This window comes from Gadus macrocephalus, chromosome 5 (genome assembly GCF_031168955.1).
Source record: "Gadus macrocephalus chromosome 5, ASM3116895v1".
NCBI lineage: Eukaryota > Metazoa > Chordata > Actinopteri > Gadiformes > Gadidae > Gadus > Gadus macrocephalus.
The window spans coordinates 11,205,811-11,227,806 of NC_082386.1; the positions used below are offsets into that span (position 1 = coordinate 11,205,811).

Genomic DNA, 21,996 nt, shown 5'->3' on the forward strand with positions numbered 1-21,996 from the left:
TTAAAGAATGATGGCATTCTTTTTATTTGACGGTTTCTCAAAGCAAGTCATGTGAACTAATCATCGGCATTGTGTATGCCTCAATTCAGGTGATACATCGATTGACACACAATGACGCACAACTAATAATAACTACGTACTATCTCAAGGCAGCTACAGTTTGACCCATCTTCTTTTTTGTGTCCCTGATACTCAACCGTCTTTGGTTCTAATACCAAGTCAAACATTGTATATTTTACAATTGAACATTACCACAGTCAATGTTCTCCTGATAACCATACAGATTGGCTCGTTTAATAGGCATGGCCATATAACAGTTATCCATGAAGGGAATGCTGGGAATTTGAACAGGTGCAGTTCTTCTCTCTAGAATCATAAATTCTAGAGCCACCACTATATAAGTCCATACATCAACTTGGCTCCACCATAAGAACATTGACTACGCCAGAATGATTGGTATTCTATATTTCCTATTCTTGCTGAGCTCCACCACTACCTGCGGGGTATGTACAACATGTAAAACAAAAAGCCATTAAGAATCAATCCATGTCCTTAACCAAAACCACTGCCTGTGTTCCAGCCAAACGCATCATCACTGTGAATGTGTGCTTCCCTTAAAGCATGTTGGACGAGGAGGAGAAGTGAGTCTTAAGAAGGTCACTGATGGTGGGACAGGGGACGAGTGCTCCTGCAAAGCCTTCCTGCCCAGCTCAACCTTCAACATACAAGACCTGGAGGAGGTAGAGGGGGTGGCTGTGGAAGTCACCCATAAGCTGGAGCTGGAACTGGGCAAGGTACCAACCCTAACCCTAACTACTGCTGCAATACATTGTCAGGCTGGGGAAGAACATTGTTATGGGTATGTGATGTAACCTGGATGCATAACCTGGATTGCAGATGGAGTCCTATGAAAGCCAGATCACGGCGTACACCGTGAAGATTGTCAACCTGACCATGGAGATTGAGAAGATGGAGGGCGACCCTGAGGCGGTGAACGACACCCAAACAGAGAGCATGAAGATCCAGATCAAACAGGCGGAGGCTCTGGTGGTCGAGCTCCAGTCTTTGGTTCAAGCATCGGCCGCTGTCTTCGAGTCCCTGCGTGAAACGGTGGGTCTGAAGTTTCTTTGGGTTTTCCAGAAACATAATTTTGTAGATCATTAAACGTCTTAGGAGTGGAAGGAGGAAAATTCATCTTTATGGTAATTATAATGAAGGAAACCTCTTTCAGGTCACATCTCAGATGTCCACCCTGACCCAGCTGGAGGAGGAACACGATAAGAACCTGGTTCTGGAGACCCGCCGTGAGTACATAAAGATCCAGCTCAAACTGGAGGAATGCGAACGCCGCCACCAGGAGATCTTCCACCCCGACATTGGTGAGAAGATCGCTCACACTCTAACACACTCAATCCTCTGTCCTCTGACTCAAATTCTGACTTAAACTGACTTGGTGTTGAATTGGCTCTTTACAGGATCCTGCGCACACACCGGTGTCATCAGGGCCAGCCAGCCTATCGTCAGTCAGATTAACGCAGACCTCAGTTCTTCATACAAATTTGGAGCCTGGGGGAAAGACTCAAAGCCTCTTAATGGCAATGAGTCGATGTATTGGTATTCTGGGTACTATAGCGCAGCCATCATTGACGTCAAGTTCTATGATAATTACCAAGATCTCATTTTACGAAACCACTTCCAGCATCACAGGTTGCAAAGTAGCTGGTACGGCACAGGAAACAACGTAGTTCTCCGCGAGAACTCTCTTTACTACCAGCGCAGTAGTCCCTTCAGCATGGCCAAGCTGAATTTCACCTCCATGAGCTATGAATACAAGCTCATCACCCGGTCTTCCACTAAGTTCTCCTACGCTCACTCACCCAATCAGAACTTAGATTTTGCCGCCGATGAGACCGGGCTGTGGGTGACATATGCTAGTGAGGAGACGAACGGCCGTCTTATCTTGGCTAAGATCAACGAGCACTACTTTGGTATAGAGGAGGAGTGGCAGACTAGTGTGTACAAACCAGCGGTCAGCAACGCCTTCATGGTGTGTGGGGTTCTCTACGCCGTCAGAACCGCTGACATCCAAACGGAGGAGATCTTCTACATGTTTGACACCAAGACCCAACGAGAGCACTATATCAGTGTTCCCTTTGAGAGGTTCCAGGAGAGCTATGTTAGCCTGGACTACAACCCAACGGATCAGAAGCTGTACATGTACAACGATGGCTACTATCTCAACTACCATCTGTGGTTTAATCACACAGCAAAGGCCATTGAGGATACGCCTTCCATTCTGATCTAATGATGAGAGACATGCAAACCCTCATTTCTGTTTCTCTTCTGAATAAATCTTTTTGTGCATGATTACTGTGTGGAGCGCATTTATTTTCTCATCATTGACTTGGACGCTGATAGTCAGACATCTTTATGATTACATTTGAGGAAGGTCTAAGTGACCTGTGGTGACAAGGTGAACACTTGTTCCCCTTTCTGAATCTGAATGTATTCCGATTATTTATTAATTTTGTACATTGTTTGATTAAAAAATATCTGCAATGAATTATGGATAATTTATTGTATTAACTGATTGGGCTAATTTTTCAAAATGCAGGTTAGAATTATAAAAAATAAAATCAAATAACTTAAATATCGATTAATTGCCAAATGATATCTGGAAATATGGCATGAAGGAATAAGAAACATCAAACAATACAACAAAAAATATTGAAACTTATCAAAACCAAGTTGGGCAATTTCAGAATTACGATCATTATTATATATATAATGACAAATTAAATTAGGTATACAAATTAAATGCCTATCAATCCCAGCTCTTAGCAATGAAATAAATAACCAGTAAGCAATTTAGACACCAACATGAGAAATAGGGGAGTAGAGAGCATAAAATATCTATGTGTGTGGTTCCAAAGGACCTAACGAGCCAAGCCTCTGGATATTATGACCGGCTGCTCATTGGTGGCCCTTCCTGTGAACCTGCGAAAGTGTTGAAATAGTTCAGATGGACATTCTCCCAAGGCTGCTTTGCTTGTTTCTAACACTACCATTTGATACACAGATAATACATTGGTAGAATGGTTCAAGTGGTTTTCGATGTTTACTGTGGCATGGAAAGGAGCCAAGAGTTAGATACAAGACCATCTAGCTTCATGGGGAAACAAAAGGGTCTGCCAATTACCAAGCAGCTCAGACTAAACTCTTAATAAATATATGCAACACTGAGTATTCAGTGATATGGAAGTAGATTAAATGCCAGTACTCTGTCACGGTCCCACTACATGCTATCTCTGGAGAGAGAATTGAAACTCCACCTGGAGTGAAACTCTAATACGTGGCTAGAGCTTTCACTGTAAAACAAAGGTGTCTAAGTCCTTTGGGCCTAAGGATCCCTATGCCCTGATACGCTGGCCCGATGCAGGTTTAATTCAAAAGAGACTTGATGCTAAATTTAAAACATTGCAGGATGAGGATGGAATATTTATCTGCATTTCTTTGGGAAAGCCTCGAAAGCTTCCACAGTCTAAGGGAGCAAAATGTCTTGGCCAACCAGGGTTTCTTTAGAGTCGAAGTAGAGACATCACATTAATATAATATTTAGTGAAATCAAATAAAATCAAATTCTACCCATTCCCACTATTGAAAGACATTCAGAGATTCCATGAAAAGGGTTGAAACACTACCATTAACGTTTGTCTTCAGGTTTTGTATTTGGGTAGGATGCCATCACAGCCTCTGAGCTTGCTAAAGCTTAAATGTTTATAAAAATGCTGGTCGCCAGTAAAATAACACATTACGAAAAATGGTTGAGTCAAGGACCACATACATTAGCAGAAATATTTACTGTGATGCATGAAAGTTTTGTTAATAAAATTGATTGAGACTCAAGACATATTTGATTATATTGGATAAGATGGATTGAGGTTATCCACCAATATAAAAACAGATTTCAGGTAAAAGTTTATAAGTCGTATTGTAACTCCCTGGTTCCTTGCTATACATTGATTTGTATTGAACTGTTTGGTTTGGTTTTGTTTCAAAAAGAATAGTTCAAATTCAAAAAATATTTAAAAAGAAAAAGGCAAATCATAGTGGTCAAAGGGGTGTAAATAGCCTGTTATGAATGTAGTACAAGCGATGAATGTTTGCACAGTTGGTTAATACACACAAGACACACCTGACATATCAGTTAATAGCATAGTATGTCCTCATTTGTAAATATGATAAAGATCCCTTCACCTGGTGTGTTTCTCACCCGGTTCGGAAATTCGTCAAACGTATGCAATAACTTTTAATAACACCATAAGTCAACATTTCAATCTATTGGGGTAGATGATGGACATCAGGTGTTCAGAGCCATAATCGTGAGGAGGAGGAAGGTGTTCAAGTGTCTTTAAAACCCATCCGAGATCGGGGAGAAAGCACAGAAAGATTTTGAAAGCGACACAGTGAAGATGTTTGAACTTCTGCTGTTGCTTTCAGTCATCGGCCCGGCTTCAGCTTGGACAGTAAGAGACCTTAGTTCACCTATGACTAGGATGTACAGTATGTATGCAAGATGTATGTGTTCGTTCTCTCTCTCTCTCTCTCTCTCTCTCTCTCTCTCTCTCTCTCTCTCTCTCTCTCTCTCTCTCTCTCTCTCTCTCTCTCTCTCTCTCTCTCTCTCTCTCTCTCTCTCTCTCTCTCTCTCTCTCTCTCTCTCTCTCTCTCTCTCTCTCTCTCTCTCTCACCTTACTCTGTATTCAACAACAGTCGCTGGAGGACTGGGTATCAGGGAATGTGACGGTGTCTGTGGGAGACTCTGGTCAGTGTCTGTGCCACGTCTACCTACCCGACACCACCTTCAGTGCCGGTCGGGTGGAGCACATGCAGCAGGTCACCAAGGATTTGATCCTGGAGGTGAACATACAAATCGAAAAGGTATTGCAACTAGATGAAAGGCATCACATTTCAGTTTGTGAATATACAAATGGTTGATTTTAAAGTGTTGAAAAAGTGTGTATTTCCCACATTCAACACATTTTTGTTGCGTTTAAGGATTATTTAATGTGTTCCTTTGTTTAGATCGATAGCTACGATGGTAAATTGGGGGTCTTTCTGAGTGAACTGGAGAACCTTGACATGAGAGTGAAACTGCTGGAGAGAAACCCAGACAAATACGTCAAACTGGACTTTGAGCTTCTCAGAACGGAGCTCCGTGAGTTTGAGGCCCTGGTCACTGAGCTCCACGAGGCCCTGAACGGCTCCTCACCCACGCTCGACAGTCTGTATGTGGAGGTAACAAAATATCAAAAGATATTTCAGAAACACAACATTTTGTCAGAAATACATAATTTTGTACAAAATCTCAGAATAACAAATTCTTGGGTGCCACAAAAGTAAAACCTAACAAATTCTTTATTGTCAACACTAAATGGGTCAATTGCGTCTCTAAGATCCGCAACATGACGCTTATCGTGGACCGACTGGAGGGCTACGACAAGGGCAACCTGGATGTGGTCCGCCTGGAATTTGCCAAGTTGAAGAAGAAGCTGGACGACTGCCAGAAGGAGCTGGAGGACATCATCACTCCCGACATCGGTAAGATCAATCGTGGACACAATAGCAATGGCGGTGATACCTTTTGCTTTGGATAGATTGATTTTAAATAATGAATTTCTCCTTTCCTAGGCAACTGTGACCACCAAGGCATCATCAGCCTCAGCAAGCCCATGGCCATCCAGCTCAACGCTGACCTGGATTCAGGCTATAGATATGGGGGTTGGGGGAAAGACTCCAAGCCTGCTCAGGGCTCTGAGTCCATGTATTGGTACGGTGGCTACCCTGGCCCATCCGTTCAATACCTCAAACTGTACTCTGATTATGATAAACTGATCTTACGCTCTTCGTTCGAAGTCCACAACATACCACGTGACACCGGCAACAATTACATCGTCCACGGCAACGCCATGTATTACCAGTACAACAGCCCGTTCAGCATGTCCAAGTTCAACCTGAATTCCTCCAAGCACGACTACAGAGTGATCCCGGACGCCAGTCGGAGGTTCTCGTACAGCAACTCATCCGATCAAAACATGGACTTTGCGGCCGATGAGAACGGACTGTGGGTGATCTACGCCACGGAACAGTCGAAAGGTAAGCTGGTCGTGGCCAAGATAGACATGACGTCCTTTGGCATAGAGAACGTATGGAGCACCGGGGCGTACAAGCCGCTGGTGGGGAACGCCTTCATGGTGTGCGGAGTGATGTACGCCACCAGGCCACTGCCGGTGTCTCCGAACAGCGAGGAGATCTTCTACTCGTACGACACCAGGAGCGGCCAGGAGAGGCAGCTCAGCATTCCCTTCGAGAAGTTCCAGCAGAGCTACTACAACCTGCACTACAATCCGGCCGACCAGAAGCTGTACATGTACAACGACGGCTACTACGTGTCCTACGATGTGAAGTTCAACTGAGGGGCCCGCACGCTTCCTCCACTCCTTCTTCTCTGCAATCAGTTATCTGTTGTGGGGGATGTGACTGAACTGTTTGCACCTGAAAACAATGCAATTTCTGCTTCTCGTTTCCACAATAAATTCAATCGACGCAAGTTATTTTGGTTTGTTTTCATTAACACGGATATTAGATTGAAGCTTAAAAGATCCAGTGTGTAGAATCGAGTCAAATAAATGGGTACTACGTGTGTCTCCTCTGTGCCTTGGGAGTGAGGGTCTGACAGCGCCAACCTGAGAGTGCGATCAATGCATCATTGATTTGGATACACCCTTTGCTAAGAAATGCTAAAAAGTTATCATGATGACCTGTGTGTCTTCTCCCAATTACAATCAATCAAGTGGTTAGTAGTGAACCTCAGGGTTAGCACAGGAAGTGAGTATATTCAAGTGGATGTTACTGATTAATGAAGGAGTGAAACAGCAAACACACATGGGGATAATGTGGAACATTCGAATGAGCTTGGTTTGATGCATTTTTATTATACATCAAATAAGCTTGTTAAAAATATAACCCCATTGCTTATAATTCAGCCCTAATGACACACATTATTATTATTATTAGTGGGTGGTAAGCAATAGATTAATTTACTATAGAATATAGTAAATATTTTATATTCATTGATTCGTCAGTGTAATACATCCTGCCCTCTCCATTTGATCCTTTAGGGTAAGAGACACACCCCTCCCTCTTTATTAACCCTATCCCCTCAATGGGCCTTGCTGTGGCTGCCCCCCCCCCCCCCCCACCCCCACCCTCACCCTCACCCTCCATTCAGCAGCCCCGCCCTCGTAGGGACAGCCAGCCCTCCCTTGGGCAGAGGGGGAGAGTGTTCTTTGTGCTGGGCTAAGAGCATGTCTCCATCTGGTACAGAGGCACCAGTCCCCAGCCCATTAGGGATTCCAGGCAGGATGGGGATGGCTGTGTATTGTAGGGGGCTGAAGACAATGAAACACACATCAATATTACTAGTGCCTTACTTTTAAATGAGGAAAGGGTTGGCGGGTAATTTTCTTAATCTTCTAAATATGACGTGAAAATCGTTCTCTTTCCAGGTCAAACTGAAATGGAACCCCAAAAAAGGGAGCGCTGTCTCTTTAAGCCGGCATCTGGCAGGATGGGTGGCGGTGGATGGGCGGGGGTTGGTTTAAATGGTACCCTCCGTGACATCATTCTGGACCAATCGGCATGCTCCCCGGGAGCCCTTTCCTCCGCTTCATCTCCCTGAGATGCGTGAACGCAGGCTGCCGAAGACGAGGCGTTCTGCTCATGGTTGCCGTGGTAGCGTTGTGGATCCAGCGCATGCTAGCTTCACTTTAGGTAAGCTGGGTGTTAGCAGCAGGAGTGCTGTCTCCCTCTACACCACTGAGGATTAGGATTGTAACGAGGAGGTCGAGACCCTAATGGTGGAGGTCTGCCTGATGATGGAGGAGAGGGGGCGGGGGGAAGATGGCTGTGTGCATGTCATAATACTGCTAAGATGTGGTGCCTCGGTGACTAGCCACAGAGGGAGGTGCATGTGTGTGTGTGTGTTGTGTTTTCGCTGTCCTAGGAGGAAGCTAGCCTCTTAGAATCCAGATTATTGTTATTTGCATATGTATCTATATTTATATATACAGCTTAATGTCAGGATTAACACTTAATATTAACATTTTCAACAGCTGTTTGAATTTTTCAAGATGTACCGAATTGTCTGTCATTAGAGGGAATTGCATGTTTTCTATTGGTTGATTAAGGAATCAATAGACCAATTGATTCATGTAGTTTATAGTACCACACATTATTTCAAATAATAATTGCGTTGATCTGTCATATTGGACAATAAATGTGATTACTAGAGTGTGCATGTCTCCATGTGGGTGTGCTTTGTAACCGTGGTGATCGTTTCATTTTATTATTTATTTATTTATAACTACATCCTGGTTTAGGAGTGTGAATTAACACTCAAATATGTATTCTTACCAGAGACAAGAGTCCCTGGTACCATGCTGTGAGTCACCTCCTCCTCATCCTCATGTGCGTTTGCTGTTCCACTCATTCATTCATCACTAGTATCCTCTTCCTGAGCTAGCCTGAAGGTTCACTAGTATCCACTTGATTCTACTCTGCCCCTGTGCCAGCCTTTATGTTCAATAGTATCCACTTGATTCTTCTCATTTCCTGTGCTAGCCTGAAGGTTCACTAGTATCCACTTAATTATATAAATGTCCTGTGCTAGCCTTAAGGTTCACTAGTATCCACTCGATTGTACTAATTTCCCGTCCTAGCATGAAGGTTAACTTTCACTCTTGTTTTCTTTTTACATTAGCTTAGATCGCAATGGTACTGGCATACACAAGAGCTGAGCTGTGGAGATGCTGTGAGCAGGCACAAACTGAGCCCAGTGACAAGAGACAGAAATGACTTCCTCTGCTTATAAGGACCGGGAACAAAGGTGCGTAACAATCTCAACTCCCATTTCTAATTAATGTACACATGAACTGATTCTGAGGAGGACAAACACAATGTTGGCATTACCATGTTACAATTCTACGTTTTTTGTTCTGTGCACTTACAAATTACTTATTCTGGCAAACTCACTACCATGCGACCGTACACATTACCCTTATTGACTTACTCTACTACTACCTTACTTACTTAAGGTACTTACTACCTACTTACTACTACCTTGTGACTGTACACGTTACTCTTATTGTGCTAGGCCCATCTGGACCTGGAGAGGGCGGAACCAGCCATGGCAAAGCGAGACTACTTGTTGGAGGCAGCTAAGCAGATCCGCATGGCTCTGGACCGAGAGGTCAACGAAGACTACGAGGCAGCCTTCAGCTACTACAAGAACGGGGTGGATCTCCTGCTGAACGGCGTACAGTGTAAGAAGGATTGAATACATGCTTGCTGAAGCATTTCAAAAGCCGTTGCTCCACCCAAATCAGTGCGTGTCACAAGGGCATGTGATTCATACCGAAATAAAACTCGGAAAAAATGTATAAAACAGGAACTCAAAAACCAAAGGCGTTATAAATGGATTTCCTTATTGCCATAAAAATGGTCTTCTAGTTTTTGTGGTATAGGCTGTGTGCAACACATTGTTCCTGTACAAAGTCAACACAGTAGAGTCGAAAGGTTGCGAGGGCTGCAAATGCTTTTTTATTTCTATTTGTATGCTTCTGTCGCAACTCAGGTCTTGATCTGTCTCAACTGTCTTTTCCAGTGGACCCCAATAAGGATCGCAGAGAGGCTGTTAAACGAAAGACAACCCAGTATCTGAAGAGAGCCGAAGAAATTTTCATATCCCACCTACAGGATAACCTGGGGAAGGGCAGCTCTCACTTGGGGGTAAGACAGTGGTTTATATTTTCATTATATTGAGGGCATTTAGATTGCGCTTTTGTCCAAAGCGACTTAAAACCGTTCATACACACATTCACACACCAGCGGCGGTGTCAACAACACACCCGACAGCCAGCTCGTAGGGAGCAGTTAGGGTTAGATGTCTTGCTCACCTCGACATCAACTAGGCGGGGCTGAGGAGGGATCAAACTAGCAACCTTCTAGTTACAAGTCAACCCACTCTACTTCCTGAGCTACTGCCTATTCACACTATTAAAGAACAGACAGCAACTGTTTCTGACCCAGTCAGAAACTTCATCACCTCATTAGAATTTAGGACCCAGGATTAGGAGGAAAAATGAACCATTTATCTTTTTGTCCCTTGTCTGATTCATTATCCTATCCCTTGTTGGGTTCAAGCTCTCTAAACAAAATGGAAATGTAGACAAATAGTTGTTGAAGGTATCCATACCTCTCACTTCCACCAGGGGTACAGCAGCCTGCGATTCCGCCCCATCAGACACCTGAGCTCCCCGGTGGAAGACCTGGACATGTGTAAGGTGGTGGGAGTGGTGGACAAGGTAAGCCGTTGTGTATCTTTTCTGATTCGATTTCACTTATGAGTGGAAGGTTGTACCCATGGTTCAGTATCAATCCAGCACAATTATTGAAATTTAACTACATCTTATATTAAATTTGATAATATATTGAAACATATATTCTTATTCTACAGGTCATGGTTGTCCAAAGTATGGTCAATAAGGAGACATTTGTTGTTAAGGTGAGTTTGGTCCTTATTTTTAAATCAAGCCCTTAACAATTATATTATTAGTATATTAGAATTATTCGAGAAATGTTGAACACACATAATCCATAGAACAACTAGTACTAGTTTAATTTAGGTGGTGTTTTCTGGTGGAGAGACCGATATCAGGCCTCTGTGACATACTATGCTCTCTGGGTCAATATGGTGTGCAATCTCCTTCCTGCTACTCCAGGTCTCTCATGTCTCTCTCGGCCTCCGTCCCCCTCCCTCTCTGTTGATCCGTCTGAAGGCTCAAGCCAGCTCAGCTAGTCAGTCAACCCTCCATTGCAACAGCGCTATAGAAATGATAAGCAGTGGGCTCTCAAAAGAGGACATTCAAGCAATGGCTCTGTATTCCACACGAATTGCATTCATATTCTGTTGATAGTTAACTATGATTGTAGATGTAAAGGAGTAGAAAAGAAGAATAGGAAGCATGCTGTACAAGGTAAAGTAACTAGGCACAGCCAACTAGGGTCAGGTGATACGACTTATATCCTCCCTTCCAAAGCCTGGGGACCAAACACAGAATCTCCCAGACACCCGTACAACCCGAGCTGGAATATCTTTTCCTTTTTGGCCGTCGTATAATTCCCTGATTGCTCAGAGATTTAAGAGAGAAATGCCCACTATGCATCGGAACAGTATGGAACATGGTTGATTATCCTTCAATGGTGGGAGATAGAAAAAATTGCAGTCTAGATCAAATTATGGCCTCTAAATCCGATCAAGTTAAGTTAATGTATCTGTAATTAACTTAACTTAAACCCAATAACAGGCTCCATTGTGTGCTACTTGAGATGAAACCCATGCATACACACAGATAGACTGGATTGTGAAAGATGGAGTTACAGACCGCCTTTGCTCCACCCACACAGAGCCTGGTGAAGTCCAGCTGGGAAAGCAGGGACCAGCCCACCATCATACCCCAGGGGGTACCCTACATGGTGAAGCTGCTGCGCTACTACGTCAGCGAAGACGCCGTGTACCTGCACCTGGAACACCTTCAAGGTGAAGCCCTGCACTGCCACTGCTCCGTCAACTGTCCTCCGATGTCTGGTCTTTAATCACACATGGGTTGATTGAATGAGCGTTCACCCTTTGTGGAATACTATAACAGTTTGCTTATTTAAAACGAAAAACAAATCAACCTTAACTTCATCTAGATACCAATGTTGTCATGACGATTAAATCCAGACACGTGGCTTAAACATTTAAACAGATGATAACATTTCTGGTTACCTCACCCATCGTGAAAGTCAGTCGTAGGTAGTAGCTCCTCAAATTGTCACAAATCAAATGCTGAGTAAGGAAACGTTGTCCTTGCAAATATGAATAACTATTTCAATATCTGAGTGTTTTCTCCCTCACAAAAAGGGGGACGTCTCTTCTCCAAGTTACACAAAGTGAAGAGCGAAAGGGCCAAAGAGCACCCAGAATGCTTCAGCACCGGCCAGAACCGGATCAAGATGAAGAACAGCTACACGTCTCCCTCGATCTGCACGGAGAACCAGCAGAACGCCATCGATGGCCCACACCTGGGAGCCCGTGACGAGGGCCCCGTCTCACCCCCTACCTCCTGGGACGAGACTCTGCAGCGGCTGGACGCCTGCGGCACCCACTCCTACATCGAGGAGACGGGCTGCCTGCAGAACCGCCGTTCCTCCCGCGCCTCGCTCCTCTCCCGACCGGAGCGCCCCTCTTCGCTCTCGGGTCCGGCCAAGACCCCGACCAAGCCCCACGTACACCCGCCGGCCCCCAGTCTGTGCTTGCACCCCCTGAAACCGCAGGAAAGGCCCGCGCTGCCTCTGGCGTGCGCTCGCGTCAACCACACCCTGGACGTCATGGCGGACCCGCGAGGGAAGACCACCGGCATGGGGCTCATCGAGTGCAGCTCCGACTTCGAGTTGGCCTGGAACTCCGCGGATCCCACGCGCGGCGTGGAGGGCCCCAACCCGTACGCGGCAGCGGACACTCCTTTCGACTGTGGGAGTATCGGACCAATTGCCCCGCTGACCTCTCCTGCCATTTTACACCTCGCTCCGCATTGCCAAACCCAGATCCCCGGCACGGCGTCCTGGGTGGCCAATGGCTTCCACCCGGGCCCCGCCCCTGGGGGGCCGACCCCGGAGGATACTGAGTGCTCGCTGCTGGCTGTCCCGGCGCAGCGGAGGGGAGCGGTGGAGCCGGAGAGCCGGAGCCCGACCACGGAGGAACGGACCGCCATGGTGGAGGTCAAAAGCACGGACAGAGCGGTGTTCTCCGAGTACACCGACGCAGTGAAGCCCTCCGCCTCCCCGCTCGCCCAGGGTACCACCGGGAAGCAGGGTCCGGGGGCCCCCATGGCCCTCACTGGGGTGAAAAGCCAGGAGCTTGTTGAGGAAGCCTGGGAGCTGGTCAGTCCGGGCGGGAAGGATGGACCCCCGAAGCCGGGATCCGTGTTCGGCGCTCCCTGGACGGTGACCCAGAGTCGGAGAGGAGACATGGACGCTTTCCTGAAATCGGAGGGATCCGAAGGGCAGGGGGAAGACCAGGGCATTGAGGTGGACGGCTGGTGCCACCTACCCCGGTTCTCCCAAGAGTCTTCCAAGGCCAAAGAAACAGCGGTTCAAGTGTTCTGGGGGCTTCCCGAGAAGGAGGTCCGTGTTTGGGGTGCGCAGATCCTGCTCGCTCTGGAGAGTTTGCACCAGCAAGGCATCCTGTGTAGGGACCTAAACCCCAGAAACGTCCTCCTTACCAGCAATGGTGAGCCTATCACGTCGGCCTCCTCCCTTGAGTGAAAAGCCAAAACTTCTTTGCATCTTTTTCACATTTACATTTTGCGAATTTAGCAGACGCTTTTATCCAAAGCGAATTACAATAACTACATTTGTCAGAAGAAAGAGAAACAATATGTCACTGTCGGTACAAGTGCCAAGCATTTACAATTACTAGGTTAAGCATTCCCCATACACAACAAAGATAGCTTGGACAAGACGCTACACAATGCTACTTCAAGTACTATTTTTAAGTGCAAGGACGTAAAACATATTTAACCTGAGAAACTATATCTGTATCTTCCTAGGAAAAGTGTCACTTTCCTTCTTCGGCCAGTGGAGTGAGGTTCAGTCAGAGATCAGCTCCCAGGCAGTGGAGCAGATGTACTGCGCTCCAGGTAAAACTTACCCCCAGATATCTCTGTTGAGAAAGGATGCCCCCTAGTGGCAATAGGTGCTCTGTCCTGAACAACTGATATTTTAAAGTAAATGTAAACTTTCTATTTTTACAAGAAATTGGAGGGGTGTCAAAGATAACGGAAGCGTGTGACTGGTGGAGTTTAGGGGCGTTGCTGTTTGAACTACTGACCGGAATGGTAAGATGCCACTTTACTCAATTCCATGTTAAATGCAACTACAATAGTCCTAGAGCCAGTGGCCAGTTTAACGATGCACGGTGTTGGCTAGCATCGATAAGGCTGTTACACTTCTCATGAAAGCCATTCTCTTTTAATAGCCACTGTGGCAGTTGCACCCAGCCGGAATATACTCACACACCCAGCTGCTGATTCCAGACCACCTGAGCACCGCAGCTGCCTCCCTCCTCACTGAGGTAAACATGTACACAACACTCCCACACGCAAAAATACACACATGCCCTTAGCTTACCTTCAGTAACCACGCTGTCTTGTCTTCTCCAACCTCCAGTTACTCCAGTTTGATGCTGGCTATCGGTTAGGTTCTGGAGGCGGCGGTGTGAGTGACATCAAGTGCCATCCCTTCTTCAGCGGTGTTTCCTGGAAGGCCCTCGGCTGCTAGCACCACTTCGGATCCGAACGACCGTCTCCTCCACCAGAGCATGTCCTGCACTCTGGCGCCTTCATGTGGCCAAACTGGATGCAAACTCTTGGTTACATTTTTGTGCTTCCCAGTGAATCATAGCGACACCATCACAGCTAAATGGAGCAGCAAATGATTCGACATTTCTATATATGAAGGAGACATTTGCCTCTTGACGTAGAAAAATTTATTGTGTTGCATTTTTACACCGACGTGATACTTATATACGTGCATATCCACGCAACTATTTTATCAACACGCATGAACAATGATGCATCTTATAAAATATTGACCGTGAAGACTTTCGACCATGTCAATCACAAAGGTACTTGTCAGACAAGGGCATTAGGCAATAAAAAATACCTCATTTGTGTCATTTTAATATGGGTACAGCTGACTTTATATGCAAGCAAATGGTTTCAAGGTCCCGAAAGAATATATTTTAGGTAGAAAAATAAGGCAGGTTTATGCCGTTGCGATACAAGTTATTCTGCAATGTAAATTCTACATTTTAATATATATATATATATATATATATATATATATAACTCATTGATTTTATGATAAGGTGTTTCATAATGCTCTGCATTTTATAATATAAATAAATCCATTTCCTGTATATTTTGGAACTGGTTTTAGAAACTAGTAAATTGTAGTCTAGAAAGGAGAGTTGAACTGTAACAATGTGTGATCTGTAATTCTGATACAACAGACAGTTTATGGAGTTCATGTTTTATTCTCTTAAATTATTTAAATAGTTCTCATACGCAGCATCAACAAGCATCACTCACTTGAACCAGATGATAAAAATGCCCACAGAAAACCTTTTTATTTGAGACACTTTGGCGTTTGCGTCGCAGCAAAACTTATATATCCTTCTTTCTTCCATCTCACCCCAACAAAATAATAAATCAACTCTGCTTCACATGCCACCAAAAACACAATGTTAAAATTATTCCATACATGTAGAAAATGGCAAAAGAGTAATACCGAGTTCCTTTTGATCTAAAGAGAGCCGTGGCCCTGGACTCCCAACAGCCAGCCTCCAGAATAGCACCAAGCCTTCCTCCCCCCCAGTCTAGCCCCCCTCCTCCCCAGTCTAGCCCCCCTCCTCCCCAGTCTAGCCTTCCTCCTCCCCAGTCTAGCCCTCCTCTACCGGAGTCATACCAATGTCCAGCGTGCATCTCCTTTATTCATATCCTCTCCTCCTCTCCGTAAACCGACGCTATTACAAATCAACTGTAGTCAGAGGAAGGTTCCCCATGGTCAGGATGGTGCAGCGGATGCTTGTGTAGGGTGGTGGTGGTGGTGGTGTTCCGAGTAGCTGGAGATCGAGGAGGGTCTTACATGTCCAGGAGTAAGACCCTGGGGTCCTCCACCACGGTCTTGATTTTGCGTAGGAAGGTGACGGCCTCTCTCCCGTCGACCAGGCGGTGGTCGTAGGTCAGGGCGACGTACATCATTGGACGGATCTCCACCTGGAACGCAACCAATAGAACGATGGGTCGGCCGAGCTGGCAGCTGTACCGTTCCTTCACTGAACGCTCCTAGGGTTAAAAAGGGGAATTCCGAAAAATGTATAAAAGGGGAGACGAGACGTCATGTCATCGAGTGCACTAACCTTGCCCCCGATGGCAACAGGCCGGTCGAAGATGCCGTGCATGCCCAGGATGGCAGACTGGGGCGGGTTGATGATGGGAGTCCCGAACATGGAGCCAAACACCCCCCCGTTGCTGATGGTGAAGGTGCCTCCGTCCATGTCCTCCACCGCCAGCTGGTTATTACGGGCCTGGACACAGAATACAAAAGAGTACAAATATACATGTTAATAATGCAGAAAGGTAGAGATTAACTAGTAAATAAATATGATGTCCCACTATTAAAACAGGGAAAAAAAATAATAAGAAGAACTGAGGATTATGAAAAGGACCTTTTCTCCCAGCATGTTGATGGTCTTCTCAATGTCAGCAAAGTTCATTCCCTCGACTCCCCTGATGACTGGGACCACTAGACCCTGGAGAGAGGACAGCAGCGTCACACAGCGGCCGTGACCGGTGGCGGTCGAAGCAACGACGCTCAGATTCCGTCCGGCTCAAGGAGGACTCGATGGAACGTACCTTGGGTGTGGACACCGCCACGCTGATGTCGACGTAGTCCCTGTAAACGATCTCTTTGGTCGCGTCATCGATCACTGCGGAGAAATAAATGGGCATGTTGACGTCTGCACCCAAGGCTGCCACAGAGATTCAGTTCCTCTAAAGACTTTGTGACTGACAAACCACAGACTATTTTGGCTTGGAAGGCAGAGCGAAGAGGGGCCCCTTCTTTGCTGTGGTTCATTTACAGAGGACAGGTTGACACTTGCACTTGTGGTGGAGGTGTTGCAATAAAAAGACAACGAGACGTCTCGTCTCTGGTGGCAGACACCGAAGGCACGCAACGAGGTTACATTTACCTGTGCCCTATAGCAAACACACTTGCTCCAGAGACGTATTGGCTTGTGACTACTAGGCTGAAAACACGCAAGCGTTACATCCAAAGTTTAAGTAACCAATTTAAGTAGGGTTTGTTTTTTTAAGGTGGATGCCGTACCTGCGTTGACGGAGGGCTGGTCGTTCAGGGCGTATGCCGAGGCCTTTACGAACGCAGACATGAAGCCCAACTTGGTGTTGTGCTTTTTCAGGAAGCCATCCTTGTAGGCTTTCCTCATCTCGGAGATATTGCTGGGAAGAGAGGGTCATAGTTCAAGTTAGTTAGTAGTGTGACTTAATTCATATGTCAAAAAAGGTATTAGAAGACAAATAAATAACAGAAAAAAAAAAAAAGCAAACCGATGCATATAGAGTTTAAAGACGAGGAGGAGCTCAAGTTGGATTTGCACCCCGTTTCCGGTCAACTTAAAAGTTTCTTCTGCGTTTAAAATATTTTATTTGAAACTGAGAATTTGAAACAGTTTCTAATAAAATACTTTAAACATATAGATCTAAAGTCAAGAAAACAGATAACACTTTTGCACGGCACAATGTTTTCTGTTAAGTTATGAAATATCTTGCAGTGAATCAGCCCCTATTGACATTCAGCCAGCTAATCGTTTCAATATCCCTCATTTTCCCCCTTGTATCTCCCGTTTTAATTGTTTGTTTTCCTGCCCGTAACCCGGTAGAAGCTCTAGGGTTTCGCCGCTAACGTGATTATGCCCCTCCCAAGACACGCACTCTCCGAGAAAGGAGAGAAGCGATAAAAATCTTCACTTTCGAGGGCCTGTAAATCTTGTTGGGCCGTCATAAAAGCCCATATCGGTTCAGGCGGCCCTTGCACTCAGAGCGCAGGTCTCTGTGGGCCCGCCCCCCCGCCCCCCCGGTGCAGATGCCTCTGCCTCCTGCTCTGCCGCGCTCCTTCGGCTCCAGATGAGCCCGGGCCTGGGAAGTCTTCCTCTGCACCGTCAATGTCAATCCAATTAAGACGCACCGAAAACCCTGAATAGCCGAAAGCCGACACCGCACATTTGCGATGGGGAAAGAAACCCTCAAAGTGTCCTCTTGTAAGGGGGGGGGGGGGTTCGCACAACAACATTTCCTTGTAAATTAATAAAGACCGTTTTAAAAATTCTTATCTTCCTTTTAGATGGGATTAGGACCAAATATTTACATTCCAATGTTTAAGAGGCTATCCGATTTCCAAAAGCTTTCTCTGTTGAGCAGATTTCAATCTATAACCATTTGTACAAGACATTTATGTGCTTACATCACCTGAACGGCCCGACTTCTGTCTCACTTGATCTAAACTAACACATGCACATTTAAGTCCAACCGATATCAACATTTCCCTATTGAAAAAAACCTCCCTTATTTTATTAAAGATATCAGATAAGGTTACGGATGTTACCGTTGTTAAATCAATTGAGAATAGAAAGTTTGAAAAATGCTGATAAAATCGAATTGGTTTGCAGAGCAGGGACGTTTGCCTTCATACACGTACGGTCTCTAGGTTTCAACGTGGCAGGTGTTTCAATGCTCCCACCTCATGTCGATCTCATTGAAGGTGGTCAGCATTGCGCAGGTGTTCTGGGCCTCCTTCAGCCTCTGGGCGATCCTCAGCCTCATGCGGTTCATCTTCACCTATAACGCCGATCAGCAGCATGTGTTAACACCAACAAACACCCCGTCCCTCCACTGTGGAGTAGGCCCGTGCTTCCACTTAAGTGGGCCGGTCAACGCGCAGTCACCGTGCAACAAGCGGCCTTAGGATTGAATTAGTGGTCGTCCACCGAGTCTCACCCTGCTCTCCGTCCTGGCTGCTTTTGCTCCTCCCTCCACGTGAGGGGCCACAGGAGCAGTGGTGGGCTTGATGGCCGAGACTGCACAAAAACAGGCCAAGTCGTCCTTTAGTTAACAGATGGTACACACAGACAGTCAGACAGTCAAGACACACACACACACACACACACACACACACACACACACACACACACACATCCATCCCAGTTACCGCCCAACTGACCTGGCTTGGCCTCCATGGCCTGAGTTGGCACTGGGGGCACCGGGGGCATGCTGGTGGGGATGGGACCCCCAGCTGGGGGGGGAGGAGGGGGAGGCGTGGCCGCAGCAGCAGGGGGTGGAGGGGCCTCTGTAGCTTTAGGGGCCTCTGCAGCCTGGGGAGCACCAGCTAGGGCCCGACACAGGACAGACATGGGTATTGGCATGAAAATGCGATATGATAGATAATTGCTAAAAACATTCAATGGCTTTCTTTGGTCTTAACATAATTATGTCCAGCTCCTGACCTCCTTTCCGCAGTTTGAAGAGAGGTGTTCCTCCCTCCACTCTTCCTCCATCAGGGATCAGAAGCTCTTCAATCACTCCAGCGGCAGGAGAGGGGACCTGCACTGAGGTCTGAAAGAAAAGGAAAGTCACAAAACAGCCATCAGTGGTATGTATGACTCATGTTCATAAACTGTCGTGTTAAGAACATATACAAGTTATACAGCAAGAAATAATTAAATAAAACAGAATTAAATGGTATTTAACCGTTTTGCCTAGAGCGTGGGAAACAAAAATGCCTTAATTTGAGTGGGTTAAAATCCTATCCTAAGAGTATAAAGGTACCTTATCAGTCTCGATTTCACAAACCACCTCATCCTCCTTTACAGTGTCTCCAACAGCTGTATAGGGTGGAAACACATGTTTGTATAATGATCTGAACATATACAGTTCACCTTCTTGCATGTATCATATCCTACATTATATACATGTTCTGGAGCATTCTACCTACCCTTCTCCCACCTCACGTCCCCCTCTGAGACAGATTCTGCAAAGGCAGGGGTCTTGACTGTGACAACTTCATTCCCTAAAGAACCAGGAAATAAAAATAACTGGTTAACAATAAGAAGAAGATTGTAATATATGTATCAAATATATAATAACTGAAAGTAGATACATACTGCAGGCTGCAGATGTCCTAAAGTATTGGATCTGGAAAACGCTTGACCGGGGAACCCCACTGCTAAAAGATAATGGTGAATGACTTAGTGTATTCATAACGGACATTGCTCTGAAGTCTGAATAGGCCTCCGATGCATTGCTTTGTATAAGTGGGATTGTAAGACTGTCAATAACTTAAAGACAAGACGCCATCTGGATTCAACCATCTACATGACAGTTAACAGTATTTTCAAGCTGGTAATACATTAGGAAAAACATAGAATCTGACATAAAATAATAATTTAATGGAACCACATTCTTAAAAATTAAAAAATTCCACTTGCAATATCATGGGCAACACAAAAGCAAGTTGCATACATGAGACCGGTGAAGTAGATGTTTAAAGTATTCTGATCTAGAACACCGTTCAAAAAGCAGGGAGAGATAACAAAACTAGTCAGAACAGACATTCTTAATTGATTAGGTGAAGAAGGACATTTGAAGATCTCTTTCAAAAACATACAAATAAATAGAATTGTAGTAGTGTGATACTTACACATTGTTGAGAGTGACGACGTGGTTCGCCGACAACGCTAATTACAAAGGAACAAAACAGGGTTAACATTTATTTTTTCCAGGGTAAACTTCCCTAAATACTAAACTGTAATATAAAGTTTAAACTACAGTTAATGAAGTACAAACAAACATACCTGCGGTTGCCCGGCGTGCCAACACTTGATTTCCCTGTGAAGAAAAGTCTGAATGTTAATGAATAAATTATAAGAATCCAAAAAAACTTAAACGTGTGTGTCCTTGTTATGATACAAGAGGCCTGGGGCAACTCATCAAATCAAGGTGAAAGGGCACGAATAACAACAAATTTCCTTTCCATGTGCAGAAGCATTAAACAGATATGCATCATTTGTATGTACAGTAGTTGTGCATATTACTTTGACTGTGGATGTGTTTTTGGTGAAAAGCCTGTGACAGCTTAGCTGCTCGCTCATGAGGGCATTCATTGATTTAAGAACAGGACTGACAATCATCCGAAAAACTTGCCAGGGTAAAAAGTAAAACACTTGAGAGCTTTGAACTATGTACACATCAAAGCAAATTAACAACAATATCTACAAGATAAGGAGGATACCATCTTGTTCTATTCAGAATGACCTCGGCGAGTTCAACCGGGCTAGCATAACATGTAGCATCATGGATGTAGCAACATAGCTACTGCAGAAACACATCTGCTAGCTAGATGCAGTTGCTGTCCAAAGATCATTGATTAAGTTGCTCGGCATGTTCCGGCGACTACGTATACACAGCAGTGACAATGTTAACATCAGAACATGCAAAGACATCAACTGCTATACACTTAAATATAATGGTACAGAAGGGTGTTATTGGTCAAGAGTCAGACTGTCCTTGGCTTACAATGTTAGGGCCTGTTCGTAGCCTAGCCGGCTAGCTAAAACAACCCATGGAGGTGCCTTGCCGTCGGTCACTGGAAGCTAACGAGATGCTAACCCTTCCTCAAGCTGTGCAAACGTCAAAGAAACATGAGTGGAAATCCTTCTAACCTACCTGGCGGAGGCTGGAGAGGGACCTGCCGAAGTTCCTGGTGAGACACCGGGAATGGGATAACATGGTGGCTGTGTGACAGCAACCTGTCAGTGGGAGGAACGCTCCGGAGGCACGGCAATGCTAATGACGTGGAGCGGGAAGCCAGGAAGTCGTGTGGGACAAACCATCTCCCGTCCCTGGAGGGGGGAGTATCGGGTGGTTGCCGCTACGTCAATGCACCTGTCCTCTCTCCTTGAAAGAAGTTGATGTAGACAATGAACTGATTCAATATATTTGAAAACAATAGAATAGCATACACTATAGGTCTACATGGTTCATAATCACGAAGACTTGCACATTGAAATGTAGCTTTATTTGAGAAGACTACAGGATTCCACCTTTATCTGGGGTAAAATATAAAGTTGCTAAAAAAATATCCTTTTGCTTTCGTCAGCCAATCAATCAATCACTCAATTTTCACAAATACCAACGTGAAGGCCTTTATAATCTCGCAACATTGGGACCTGATAAACACTCAAACTCGACTTCCTAACTA

General features: G+C 45.3%; 4 protein-coding genes across 9 annotated transcripts; 3 read left to right on the forward strand and 1 right to left on the reverse strand.

Annotated features, from left to right (window-relative positions):
• Positions 1-385: 385 nt before the first annotated feature.
• olfm4.1 (olfactomedin 4, tandem duplicate 1) lies at positions 386-2,367 on the forward strand. The gene is made up of 5 exons (XM_060051747.1): positions 386-503; positions 621-794; positions 898-1,110; positions 1,232-1,379; positions 1,476-2,367. Exons 1-5 carry the CDS (start codon positions 450-452, stop codon positions 2,303-2,305), a joined length of 1,419 nt encoding a protein of 472 aa, XP_059907730.1. The 5' UTR covers positions 386-449; the 3' UTR covers positions 2,306-2,367.
• A 1,939-nt stretch (positions 2,368-4,306) lies between these two features.
• On the forward strand, positions 4,307-6,607 carry olfm4.2 (olfactomedin 4, tandem duplicate 2). The gene is made up of 5 exons (XM_060051748.1): positions 4,307-4,526; positions 4,771-4,938; positions 5,083-5,295; positions 5,454-5,598; positions 5,689-6,607. The coding sequence occupies exons 1-5, from the start codon at positions 4,473-4,475 to the stop codon at positions 6,471-6,473; spliced, it is 1,365 nt and encodes a 454-aa protein (XP_059907731.1). The 5' UTR covers positions 4,307-4,472; the 3' UTR covers positions 6,474-6,607.
• An 810-nt stretch (positions 6,608-7,417) lies between these two features.
• rps6kl1 (ribosomal protein S6 kinase-like 1) lies at positions 7,418-14,842 on the forward strand. Of its 5 annotated transcripts, none has more exons than XM_060052244.1 (13): positions 7,418-7,830; positions 8,476-8,526; positions 8,819-8,944; positions 9,212-9,380; positions 9,722-9,846; positions 10,329-10,421; positions 10,574-10,621; positions 11,524-11,656; positions 12,023-13,390; positions 13,710-13,799; positions 13,915-13,997; positions 14,138-14,233; positions 14,329-14,842. In XM_060052244.1, exons 4-13 carry the CDS (start codon positions 9,245-9,247, stop codon positions 14,437-14,439), a joined length of 2,283 nt encoding a protein of 760 aa, XP_059908227.1. In that variant the 5' UTR covers positions 7,418-7,830; positions 8,476-8,526; positions 8,819-8,944; positions 9,212-9,244; the 3' UTR covers positions 14,440-14,842. The 5 variants fall into 5 exon arrangements, with proteins under 5 accessions (XP_059908227.1, XP_059908230.1, XP_059908226.1 ...); XM_060052247.1 differs by having other exon boundaries at positions 8,824-8,944; XM_060052243.1 differs by lacking the exon at positions 8,476-8,526.
• Positions 14,843-15,270: 428 nt separating this feature from the next.
• dlst (dihydrolipoamide S-succinyltransferase) lies at positions 15,271-21,643 on the reverse strand. Of its 2 annotated transcripts, none has more exons than XM_060052250.1 (15): positions 21,462-21,643; positions 20,591-20,624; positions 20,437-20,473; positions 19,901-19,962; positions 19,732-19,806; positions 19,566-19,621; positions 19,244-19,352; positions 18,961-19,125; positions 18,738-18,817; positions 18,481-18,578; positions 17,053-17,183; positions 16,578-16,651; positions 16,391-16,474; positions 16,082-16,249; positions 15,271-15,938 (listed from the first exon to the last, which is right to left on the reverse strand). In XM_060052250.1, the coding sequence occupies exons 1-15, from the start codon at positions 21,522-21,524 to the stop codon at positions 15,804-15,806; spliced, it is 1,371 nt and encodes a 456-aa protein (XP_059908233.1). In that variant the 5' UTR covers positions 21,525-21,643; the 3' UTR covers positions 15,271-15,803. The 2 variants fall into 2 exon arrangements, with proteins under 2 accessions (XP_059908233.1, XP_059908234.1); XM_060052251.1 differs by having other exon boundaries at positions 19,901-19,959; positions 21,462-21,617.
• Positions 21,644-21,996: the final 353 nt, after the last annotated feature.

What these genes read in the sequence shown, in the direction of transcription:
- olfm4.1 (XM_060051747.1), top strand. Translation starts at nt 450, where the DNA reads ATGATTGGTATTCTATATTTCCTATTCTTGCTGAGCTCCACCACTACC. An exon ending in TCGAGTCCCTGCGTGAAACG is followed by an intron (nt 1,111 to 1,231) that starts GTGGGTCTGAAG and finishes AACCTCTTTCAG; the next exon opens with GTCACATCTCAGATGTCCAC. An exon ending in GATCTTCCACCCCGACATTG is followed by an intron (nt 1,380 to 1,475) that starts GTGAGAAGATCG and finishes GGCTCTTTACAG; the next exon opens with GATCCTGCGCACACACCGGT.
- rps6kl1 (XM_060052244.1), top strand. Translation starts at nt 9,245, where the DNA reads ATGGCAAAGCGAGACTACTTGTTGGAGGCAGCTAAGCAGATCCGCATG. An exon ending in AGGAGACATTTGTTGTTAAG is followed by an intron (nt 10,622 to 11,523) that starts GTGAGTTTGGTC and finishes CCACCCACACAG; the next exon opens with AGCCTGGTGAAGTCCAGCTG. An exon ending in CTGCCTCCCTCCTCACTGAG is followed by an intron (nt 14,234 to 14,328) that starts GTAAACATGTAC and finishes TCCAACCTCCAG; the next exon opens with TTACTCCAGTTTGATGCTGG.
- olfm4.2 (XM_060051748.1), top strand. Translation starts at nt 4,473, where the DNA reads ATGTTTGAACTTCTGCTGTTGCTTTCAGTCATCGGCCCGGCTTCAGCT. An exon ending in GCCCGGCTTCAGCTTGGACA is followed by an intron (nt 4,527 to 4,770) that starts GTAAGAGACCTT and finishes ATTCAACAACAG; the next exon opens with TCGCTGGAGGACTGGGTATC. An exon ending in TCGACAGTCTGTATGTGGAG is followed by an intron (nt 5,296 to 5,453) that starts GTAACAAAATAT and finishes TGCGTCTCTAAG; the next exon opens with ATCCGCAACATGACGCTTAT.
- dlst (XM_060052250.1), bottom strand. Translation starts at nt 21,524, where the DNA reads ATGTTATCCCATTCCCGGTGTCTCACCAGGAACTTCGGCAGGTCCCTC. An exon ending in CCCTCTCCAGCCTCCGCCAG is followed by an intron (nt 20,625 to 21,461) that starts GTAGGTTAGAAG and finishes TTTTCTTCACAG; the next exon opens with GGAAATCAAGTGTTGGCACG. An exon ending in TTCAATGAGATCGACATGAG is followed by an intron (nt 17,184 to 18,480) that starts GTGGGAGCATTG and finishes CTCTCTTCCCAG; the next exon opens with CAATATCTCCGAGATGAGGA.